General features: G+C 40.4%; 1 protein-coding gene across 2 annotated transcripts in view; it reads left to right on the top strand.

Moving 5' to 3' along the window:
* Positions 1–1748: 1748 nt before the first annotated feature.
* LOC134225135 (ecdysteroid-phosphate phosphatase) overlaps positions 1749–11931 on the top strand; it is a 28327-nt gene continuing 18144 nt past the window's right edge. The window contains exons 1-4 of one of the 2 annotated variants that reach the window (XM_062704962.1): positions 1749–2168; positions 2262–2698; positions 3453–3551; positions 3890–4062. In XM_062704962.1, coding sequence (XP_062560946.1) covers positions 2062–2168; positions 2262–2698; positions 3453–3551; positions 3890–4062 — 816 coding nt within the window. In that variant the 5' untranslated portion in view covers positions 1749–2061. The remainder of the gene's footprint in view (positions 2169–2261; positions 2699–3452; positions 3552–3889; positions 4063–11931) is intronic. The other variant, XM_062704972.1, reaches the window with a different exon arrangement.

The following is an 11931-nucleotide window of genomic DNA, read 5'->3' as shown; positions in this document are numbered from 1 at the left end:
TACGTATGTCTGATTTTTTTTCCAGATTTGAAAATGGGTATCAAGTATGAGTTTTTCCATATATTTGGGAATTTTCCTCATTCTAGTTAGTTCCACTGCTAGGGTTTTCATAAATATAGGTGGGATTCCATCAGGAGCAGAACCTTTCGAAGCATCTAAACTTCGTAGGGCCTGCTAAATGTCATGGACATTTAGTTGATTCACTACAATATCATTTGAAAAGTCTGGAAAAATGCAAAATAGTCGCGGTCACGATCATTTTCAGAAAATGTGAAATGGGTGTTCTGGAAAAAAAAATCTGCAAAAAGATTACAGTTTTTTTTTTTCGAGCTATCCCCCGCCAAGATGCATAATTGATGGAAAGTTACTAGATTTCAGTTTAGTTGTTACGCAATTAAAGAAGTTCTTTGGACAGGACTTCATTTCGCTCTCAGTTTTTGAATTGTAATCTTCAAAAGCGTTACTGATAGCTCAATTCAATTGATCGCATACGTACAAATAATATACTAAATTTTCATTACTGTTATGACTTTTGTAAATTTTGTGTGCCTTTTGCTTTTCTTAAATTCTTGATTTGCCGGTTATTCCAAATTGGGCCTTTATTATTGTTATGACGTCGTTTTCGTTTTAGTGAAGTTTCTTATGAGATTATGTCAGATAATAATCTGTAAAAAGTGTTAACAAATGCTTCGACATTTTCTTTATTTCTTAAAACTATTTGCCAGTTTACACTGCTTAACCTATCTCGAATATTTTCATAATTCGCTAAATTGTAATCAAAAACATCATCATACCCACAGTCGTTGGGTCTTTGTTGTTCATGTATGAATAACGAGTATTCAATTGCAGTGTGGAACGCTTCATTTTTCCACAATGGATTGAGAGATTCTGTTACACAAAAATCTTCATAGCGAAATCTCATTTCCGGAGAAATGTTTTCAAGGATATGATACTAGCGGGAAATGTTATTATCGGGAATATGTTATTTTCGGGAAAATGTTAATTTTTTTGGGATTTTTAAATTGTAAGAATTGGTTACCGGGGAGTTTTGCGAACTTTTCAAACTGTGATAATTTCTATATTTCAAAAGCTTAACTGAAATCATGTCAACAGATGGCAATTTTTAAGTCTAAATATTGACAACCATTTTTTAATCGTCAAAATCATCAAAAACCGGTAAATTTTCCAAATACGCGGCAAACAATCATTGTCCTATTTTGTTGCGATTTGAGTTTGTCCTGACATTTACAAGAAAAGACAATATTTTTGTCATTGGCAATGGTTCAGTTTTACATTCCCTGAGTCCCCTCATTTTATATAAAATTTATTATTATTAATTATTATTTAATACCCTTCTGCTTTAAGTGATCTGCTCATGTTTTGGATTCTTTTTATTCATTTTTGAATTTTTATTCCTTCTCTTGGCACTGTAGAAAACAAATATGATTTCAAAATCAAACCTAGTTGTATTGTAAACTTAATATTAAAACAATAATGAAAGTAGTTAAAAATTTCTCAGATTTCAGAGAATATCAATTCAATAAAAATAGAAGAGTTCCGCCTTGCTATCTGCAACTGATTTCAAACTGGAATAAGTGCTCTAGATCGCTACAGCATTGAACAGCCATCGAGCGAGCACATGGCTAGTGTGTACGGAACTGAATGCTCAAAGCAAAACAAAATACCACCACATCCATTGCTCCTGTATCACACTCCTCGCTTCTTATATTTTGTATGCGTGTCAAACGTCAAAAACAAAAATAAAAACTACCCACAAGCTAACTCGATAGATATAGAAGCAAAGTGTACCGAGCAATAATTATAAATACGCAGCACTTACGGTTGGCTGGAGGTTTGCATCCCATATCCGAATCGAATGTAAATTATATCGCTACGCAAAATACAAGTTCAACGTTGCATTGACGAATGCAACCGCTCACCACCGTCTAGATACAGTTCAGATCAAATTTCCACCGTCGTCGTCGACGACGACGACGACGCGACGTAGTCGCAGCCATCATCTAGAGCTGCTCAGTTTCGTTTTGTGTGCCTCGAGCGGAAATGGCGGCTCTGCCACCTCGAAAAAATCCTACACCCACGAAAATCTCCAAGCAGCATCTCACCCCGCTGCAGATTCTGCTCCAGATGGGCTTCCCGAAGCATAGGGCGTAAGTGCTCCAATGTAGTGTGACGAGGATGATTGGTACCACACGGTGAGAGTGAAAGTCTGACCTCTTTTCCTACTTTTCGATACCCTTCAGGGAGAAGGCTCTGGCAGCGACTGGAAATCGTGGCGTGCAGCTGGCCTCCGATTGGTTGTTGGCCCACGTCAACGACCCGTCGCTGGACGAGTGCGCGCCACGGGAGTACATCCTGTACGCCTGCCCGACCGGTCCCTTTCTGCAGCAGTTGGAGAACTTTTGGACCCAATCGCGAGAGCTGTGCGGCTGGAACGGGGCGCACAACTTTACGCCCCACATCACGCTGGTGTCGTTCTTCAAGGCACCGGACGAGTGCGCTCCGCAGCTGTCGAAAGCGTTGAAGGAACTGATGACGCTACCGGGGGCGCATATTGATCGACCAATCAACTTGGAGTTGTACACCAGTCCGAACTTTATGGGCTTCTTCGTTGTGGAAGATGATGCAAATTATTTGAAGCGTTTGGCTTTGCAGTACGTCAAGGAAGTATCCCATTCGAGTAAGTAATGTGTTCCGCAAGAGGAATTAATAGTTCATACTAGTAGATCAATCTTTGATGGGTGGGATTCTTGGTAGTAACAGATAAAAGGATTAATGTTTGAATGAAGTTGAATTCATCTCAACTTTAATATTAACATTTTACAATTGAATGTTCAATTAAATGGTAAAGGGTTAACAGTTATTGTCAAAGGTCTTTAATAGTGGGGATTTTATACACTTGGGTCGCTTTTTACGCAATTTTTGTCTGGTTATTTCTTGCCATCGCATTTATGAAAAAATGAGTTAACAACGTCACAAAACATTGAACGAAAATCAGTTTGGAAAAATTAGGTAAACCGAGAAATTTATTAATTTTATCCGAGTTAAAATTGACCCCAGTGTAATGCAAAAAAATCAATTTATCATATTTGTGAGTGAAAATATTTACCTATTAGTATTAGTGATCTCTAAAATTAAACCAATACCTCCTATACTTTTTACTAAAGATTTTGACACACTTCTAAACTCCCGAACATGAACACAAAATCTGCATGGCTTAGGTATCATTTTTTCATTTAATTCAAGTGCGTACTTTTTTGCTACATACCCACTCTAAATCACTGTTAAATAACTAACTATTTCCCAAACCGTAAGGTAAATATCTTCACAAAGTTTATAATCATTTAAAAGGGACATTTAATAACATCTTCATAACTACTGTAAAATGTATTCTTTCAACCCTTACGACCTCAACTCATTCTTATCGCTCTCAGTAATCAGCGACACCTACGAACAGCTAGATGCGCTAGTTACCTGTTTCCCATGGTGCGGGGGAGTAACATCAGCCCGTTGTATTCCGCGTAGCAGCCGATGTAAGCATTTAACCGACCGGTGATGGATTCACACCTCAATTATTCTTCATTTCTTTTACTTCTTATAGGACTCCATTCTGTATGATTTCGTCTTCCATACTTCCTAGACTAGTGCTCAACCTCCTACTTTTAGTCTCACCGCGTAGACCCGAAAACAATGAAAATTCTGTTAGTATAAGTTTGTTTTTGTTTCTTCTATTTTGTATAATCTCAGAATTATTTCTCAAAATTGGTGCTTCTAACCACATTTTTCGACCTCAATGAATCGCATTAATTTTGCATGTCACTGGAACGAACCATCTCTCAGCCATTAGTTCTGTAACTGGATATCTTTTCAGCAATATCGTTGGAACCGCATGTCAAGTCGCTGCATCTAACGCTGGCGTACCAGTTTCCGTCGAATCAGTTCAACGCGTTGAAGCAGCTGGTTGAGAATTTGGATAGCTCGAGCACCGGAGCTAACTGGGAGTTGCGGCTGTACTCGCGGGATGCAAGGCTGGCGACCAAACAGGTAAGCGTTTTTTCTATAGCAGCGCAAAATAAAACTAATTATAATCGATAAGGTATGTTTCCCAGCTGTAGTCCGGTGAGATATTCTTCATTCAAGCGCTGCCAGTTGGTGGTGGTATCTAGCTGAAACGGACGTAACATATAGACGGATAACAATACTCGAGAGTCGAGGTAATCGCATGGGTGGCAGATTTACAGATTACTAAAGTTGCATATGTTTATCTGGAACGTTTTGCACGAAGGGTTCATTATGGGTCGGAGCCATTGATCTTACTTACTTACGTATGGATCCTGTGCACCTCCGGTGGTGCAAAGGGCCGCCTTGAAAGATCTCCATTGATTCAATATTCAATATTCATTGACATTATCGATGAAGCTTTTCCCTATGGTTTTGACATAAACTACGTCTAAGGGGAGTACTCGGATTCAGGGTGCAAAATTAAAATTTCAAAATTGGGGACCGTCATGAAATCATGTAAGATTTCAAACGTTAATATTTAGTGCCTTTGTTCTATACACAGAAAATAGCTTTGAAAATTCATCGACGTGTGAAATTGCAGCCAATCCCAATGAACGAATAAACATTTGACATTCGATTGAATTTGAATGGATTTTACAAGCAAGCACAGTTTCAATTTAATTCGAATAGTACGAACAGTAAGATCGATTGAATGTTACGTTTATTTTCATGCTTCAAATATTTGCATGAAAATACATTTAAAATCACAACATATGTTAATCTGTGTAGATGGATTTTTAAGATTTTTATATCAATCAATTCGCAAAATTTCCACCAATTCGCTAATTGTATTCAAACTATTGATTATTAACGTCAAACTATTGAAAATTTCAATTTTTTCACGCCCGGTAAAAAAATAGAACCAACTAATCCGGTTCATGCACCACAACACGGACATCATATTGATGTAAGGTACCGTAGATAATCAAATTTCGGACACACTCTAACTTCGGAAGCGTCAATTCGTATGGGAAATTTTATAAAATATTTCATCGAAATGTTTCGTCAAGCTGGGTCGAAAGGACTAATAGTTTTAGCTAGTATAGTTACATTCTAATAAGACATGGTAAAACAATGCAGCGAAATGATTAAAAGACAGACTGGGCTGTGCAGTGAGGATTGTTTTCATTTATTGTTCCCGGTACTGTGTAATCAGGTGTCCAAAGTTTGAATCTTTGTGTCCGAAATATGAATCAAACCCCGCCGGTGTCCGAGGTTTGAATCAAGCAGAAGCCGGACATTTTCATAAATTGCAAACATTCTTCGCAATATCTTGCACATATTAAATACGTAGTTCAAAGATGAATACTAATCTAAGTTATTGCAATGGTGATTTAAACGGTGTGATTCAAAATGTGAGTATACAGAATGATTGTATTGCGTCAATTTTGTGCGAGATTTCATGACAAGCAGACCGCTCCGCGGGGGCGTGGGCGTCTTGCAGCGGTCCCAGTAACAACGGCTCGGTGGTGGAAGAAGAATGTTTGCTTCGGCGGCGTCTATGCGGGTTGTGGCAGCAGCAGCGCATTATTTACGGTCTATATTGTTCGGAGCTTGTACCAGCCGGCGGCCATACAGAAGTGAATTTGAATGTGAAAATTGAGTGAAAATTCATCCAATAATGGCGGTGGTCGTCTTTAGAAACTGCACTCAAGTGAAATTGTTGCTCGCATGCTGTTAGTAATTGCAAAGTGCACAATTTCAAAAATCGGTCGTTTGTCAAAAGAAGAGGGTTTGATTTGCCGTATTTTAATTTGCAAAAAGATTTCCCTTTATACTGCTGAATGGCTACAGACAATAGCGATCTGATGCTGCTGGGACCACTACCGACGCCTTAATCGCCACTTTCAATTAAAGAAAATTCGTCTCCAATCAAGTTCAAAATGTCACAACCACTGAGAGCAATCAAACGATTCTCTGAATCTGAAGTGGAAAATTCACTTACTATGACTGCAGTGCTTATAAATTTTCTACCCTATCCTTCGCCGACGGCCATCACTGATTTCGTCTTGAAACCTCTCTTTTCTGTTTCAAATAAGGGCTTTGAGAAAAACCGATTTACGCTTTTTTGAAACCTTGTTGAGAATTTACAACTACTAACTAGACATATTCTCTATATTGAAAACCAAACGTCTGATAGAAATTTTCACTTTCAATCATTAACTGAGTGAATCGCGCTCGAGAAAACACAGCTTTTTTGTTATTGTCTTTGATAAGAGACTTTCAGCCCTAGGCTGGCTCGTCCCCGAAGAGCAGCTTTCTTATATCCAATAAAGTAGGTTCATCAGAAAATGTTTGTCCAGTTTTCAATTATCCAAATGTCAGCATCCAAACGATTATCCGAATCTAGCGAGAAAATTTGACTTTCTACCTCTATAACGCTAAGAAACGGCGAAAAAATTGTCTGCAGCAATCACCGTCGACGACTGATGCTGTTAATTGTGACCGATATCGACACAATCATTGTCATTTAGCTGTATGTCATTTCAAATAAAACACGGCTCAAATCAACTCTTCCGTTTCAAATGGGGGTTCTGGGAAAAACCTATTTATGCATCTTGGGACCTTGTTGAGCATTTACAACTGCTAACAGCCACTACCAACCGAGTGTCCGAATCTTTCCGGAATATTTCACTTTTTATCTCAATTTTTTCTTAGAGAAATTTTCACATTACTAAGCACAATCTCATGGTGATTCACTGTAGAAGCTTCCTTCGACGGCCATCACTGGTGCTACTATAATTGTCATCAAATGGTATGTTCCTGTATAAAGAATATTCGTTACACATCCATTTTCTTCTATTTAAAATGCTGATCCTGAAAAAGACCGGCTTTTTCGGCTCGATAAACATCCGCTGACGATTGTGGCGGATGGGCACTCGATGCTTCACCACGATTTACAGAAATGTTCACTTGAATACTGCTGATGAAGGCCACGCGATGAAGATGCTGCAGCAATACGACGAGCACCACCAAGGCCGATGTGGGGACCCGCTGGTCCAACAGGCTCAGATGACTGCCACTGATGCTGTATTCTGTATTCAATATAGAGATCCCATTAGCCTCGCCTTTTTGCTTACCGTTATGGGTGCAAATTTGAAGTGCACGCATTACGAATAACAAAGAAGCGGAGGTAATGAGCTTACCCACGCGCGCGAACCTTTTCGTTCGAAATTTCGCAGAGAGCGGTCCAACGCTATCCCAGCATCGCAACCGGCAACCAGCGCCCGCGAGCCAGTTAGTTAGAGATTCTTTCGAGCGGTCCCAGTATCGACATCAGTGCTGCTCTCTCGCGTAATTGACGGTTGCTTGCTAGAGATCCGGTTTGCTGTTAATAATCGTGGGGCCGTCGTCAGAACACCATCCAGATTTTAAAACTCATCCAACAATGATGGCCGTCGTTGGTGGTTTCGGCAGAAATCTCGTCGTCAGTGGAAGCAGTACTAAAGCGAAATTTTCTCGCATACTGATAGTGAATGGCGTACCAAGCGTTTTCAGGACCATTATTTTATAAAAAAGAAGGTTTTGTTTGCCGTATTGAAAATTGTCGCACAAGTGAAATTTTCTTGCGATATTCTTACTTTCGTTTTGCTGCTGTTAGTGGCTGAAAAGGGGCCTTGAAAGGAATTTTGTCCAGTGGCGGCCGTCGACGGGTAGTTGCTGCAGGAAATTATTCATAATATAAAAATGAGATTGCAATTCTGTTGAGACAATTTAACTCACGAACGGGTTGACCGATTTACAAGATTTCCTCTCTAATGGATTCGTTCTAGAATCCGCTGTGTTTGTATATATGGAAAAGCGGAAAATGTTGTTTGGAAAGCAGGATATTTAATCTAATCATACAAATACAATGGTCTGGTGTGTTGAGGAGAAAACAATCATGCTTGCACTGAAGTTGATCTAGAGTGCGGCGATGAGCTCAGTTTGAACACAAAAAATACAAACCTGAGCTAGATCGGACGGGTTCTACAAAAAGTCATTCATAAAGATAGCGTCTAACAGCAGAATAGTGGAAGTGCAATTTTCTCTCATTATTCACGCGCTGTCGACACACCTACTTTACTAAGATTTTTAAGCAAGTTCTTTTGAGAACTGCCGATAATAATGACGAACGCACGATGATATCCTACAAAACCGCAAACGCGAGCGGGACAGAGGCTTTCTGAATTAACTTAAGACGAGGTCTTTGCCGGTCAGGGATTGAACTTATCATTTCATTATCATTTAGTATTCAGCCAATAACTCATTTCAGAGGCGAAATTCCAAAAAGTGTTGTATGGCAGACTTCTAGCGTTGATTCCCCTCTACAACATTGTCTAAGGGTTTATTGCTCTATGTCTAATATTCACCGCGGGAAACGCTAGTATCATTTTATATACTAAACTAGCGAAAGAAACCCAGCTTTGCCCGGGTGTTGCAAATGTCACAATGAATTATTGGCAGCACCGCACTCTAGATCAATTGTTTTGCTTTTGTTTTGTTTTTCTCAACAGCTGACCCAAAATTGTGTTCTAATGATTTTTTACATTTCCCCGATAAATTCTCCAACTGTTTGTATATACAAACCTTGTGAACCTCAAAACGAATCGATTAGGGAAAAAATCTTGCAAATCGGTCAACCCGTTCGCGAGTTAAATCGTCAGGAAGGAAATCTCAACTCATTTTTATTATATAGAAGATGATAATAACACTTATTATCATTTAGTATATTGAGTGTTCTTAGCGTTTCACGCTGTTAATATTAGACATAGAGCAATGCACCCTTAGACAAAGTTGTAGAGGGGAATCAGTGCTAGAAGTCCGCCATACAACACTTTTCGGAATTCCGCCTCTGGAATGAGTTATTGGCTGAATACTATTGATTTGATTTATTCAGACTAAGGCCGAAGTGGCCTGTGCGGTATATAAGAGTCTTCTCCATTCGGCTCGGTCCATGGCTACACGTCGCCAACCACGCAGTCTACGGAGGGTCCGCAAGTCATCTTCCACCTGATCGATCCACCTTGCCCGCTGCGCACCTCGCCTTCTTGTGCCCGTCGGATCGTTGTCGAGAACCATTTTCACCGGGTTACTGTCCGACATTCTGGCTACGTGCCCGGCCCATCGCAGTCGTCCGATTTTCGCGGTGTGAACGATGGATGGTTCTCCCAACAGCTGATGCAATTCGTGGTTCATTCGCCTCCTCCACGTACCGTCCGCCATCTGCACCCCACCATAGATGGTACGCAGCACTTTCCTTTCGAAAACTCCAAGTGCGCGTTGGTCCTCCACGAGCATCGTCCAGGTCTCGTGTCCGTAGAGGACTACCGGTCTAATTAGCGTTTTGTAGATTTTCAGTTTGGTACGGCGGCGAACTCTATTCGATCGGAGCGTCTTGCGGAGTCCAAAGTACGTACGATTTCCAGCCACTATGCGTCTCCGAATTTCTCTGCTGGTGTCATTTTCGGCATTCACCAGTGAGCCCAAGTACACAAATTCTTCTACCACCTCGATTTCGTCACCACCGATGCAAACTCGCGGTGGGTGGCTCACATTGTCTTCTCTTGAACCTCTTCCTATCATGTACTTCGTCTTCGACGTGTTGATGACTAGTCCGATCCGCGTAGCTTCCCTCTTCAGTCTGATGTAGGCTTCCTCCATCTTCTCAAAGTTACGTGCCATAATATCTATGTCGTCGGCGAAACCAAATAGCTGGACGGACTTATTGAAAATTGTACCACTCGTGTTAATCCCTGCTCTTCGTATTACACCTTCCAAAGCGATGTTGAATAGCAAACACGAAAGACCATCACCTTGCCGTAACCCTCTGCGGGTTTCGAAGGGACTCGAGAATGCCCCTGAAACTCGAACTACGCACATCACCCGATCCATCGTCGCTTTGATCAACCGTGTCAGTTTATCCGGAAAACCGTGTTCGTGCATTAGCTGCCATAGCTGGTCCCGATCGATTGTATCATATGCGGCTTTGAAGTCGATGAATAGATGATGTGTGGGCACGTTGTATTCGCGGCATTTCTGCAGTACTTGGCGAATACTAAATGATAATGAAATGATAAGTTCAATCCCTGTTGCCGGTAGCATGGCTGTCGGTGGTTGTTGAAAAATATGTTTATGCTAAGAACAGATTACGATCTGTTTATGTATAACATGAACATTTAACACTTGACTAGCGGGCTTGGTAGTCATATGGCTACTGCTTCTGCCTCATACGCAGGAGGTCGTGGGTTCAATCCCAGGTCCGTTCCATGCTCCTACTGTGTATCTTTCTCTTTATTTCTCATGTTCTAGCAATCGCTAGAACTGGAAATGGACTTCCATACCGTTTCCATTACTATTCCTATACCTTCAACTTGAGTATTCTAACAGTAATCTGCTAGAATTGGAAATGAACTATAGAGCTCGTTTCCTACATCCAATTAGAAATTCCATCAGTTACCTTCTCCTACCTATCACATTGGCAGCTCGTTAACCAAGACGGACCTCTGCCTCTCCAACCTAACCCAGAAATTCCAACAAATTCCGCATGAACTCGTGACAAGTGCAGAGGTATATTCGGCTTGCAGTGGGCGAGTGATTGCATCATCATTTCCTCCCCCTTCCCTACATTGACTTGCATTCTGACGTGGCAGGCGCCAGTATGACCTAACAAATGAGATCACCAGTACTTGTACATTGAAGATGTGTGCTAGTCCCAAGCAAACATCTGTTGGTTCCCTGTGCAAGAACAGCTGATCTGGTCATAATGGAGTAGCTACTACGAGCAGTCAATCAAGCTCAAGCTCAAGCTCAACATGAACATTTAACACTTGACATAATTTTTGGTTAAAATTTGCGATTGTGTAATGTATACAACCTAATATTTGGTATTTACGGTTTTTTATTGCACTAAGCTCTGTTTCATTTGGTGGAGAATTAAACTGAAATTAAACTTAAAAGTGACATTTAAATAGTTATCAAAAAACCCTGACCGCAGAGCAAGATTACTTTTGACAGACATCGAATCATATTTCATTGATGTCCTATTGGAATTGCTGACTAGCATAAGCCATTCTTATGACCGGGTGACTTTTTAAATTTTCGAACTGTCACTTTTAAATTTAATTCTACAAATGAGACAGATCTTAAGAGGTTTTATGTCGTTTTCGTCGAGCGGTCGTGTCTTGAACATTAACCCTTCTGATTTTTCGTAAAAAAAAGTCGTTGTTTTCGCTTGTCTTGGTTGGTTCATTATATTCTACTAGTCAATCCGTTCTTGCTGTCAAATTTTTCGATAGTTAGCTCGTTTCGCGGCGCGCAGAACATCGAGTCGGTAAGAAGTCAACAGTTCAAAAATACAGTGCGGCAATGAATAGTGCGATGAAAATAGAACAGTGGATTCGAATTCCTCAATGGGGTGAACTTTTTTATTCGCAGTGATTTTTTGAAGCGAGAAAAGCGCATACAGAACAGTTTAGATTCATTTGCTTGATTTGTGCGCAAATATAAGGAAGGACGTTACAAAGAAGGTGAGAGTTCGATATCTGCTGTTACGTCTCACTGCTCACCTCCCACTACTTATTTCTAACATTTTACTGGGAAAAGTGAGCAGTGTGAAACGATAAGTGAGAAATGGATAGTAAGCATTGATAAGTTAGATGTCTTACTTCTACGACGTCTTTCTCACTTCACACTTCGTACTTGCTTACTTTTCACAGTGAGAAAAGATAAATGATGAGTGATATCTGAGAAGCTATACGTCTCATTTAGCATTGATCACGTCACACTTTCACATTCACTATTTTTCGGCCAAATGACTCTGCCAAACGGCCAGTCTAGCCAGACTGCCTTTTCGACCAAAGGACCCTTCCT

The sequence above is a fragment of the Armigeres subalbatus genome, chromosome 1, assembly GCF_024139115.2.
Source record: "Armigeres subalbatus isolate Guangzhou_Male chromosome 1, GZ_Asu_2, whole genome shotgun sequence".
In the NCBI taxonomy this organism is placed as follows: domain Eukaryota; kingdom Metazoa; phylum Arthropoda; class Insecta; order Diptera; family Culicidae; genus Armigeres; species Armigeres subalbatus.
The sequence above is the reverse complement of the archived record's forward strand: the minus strand, read 5'-3'. Positions and strand labels throughout refer to the sequence as shown.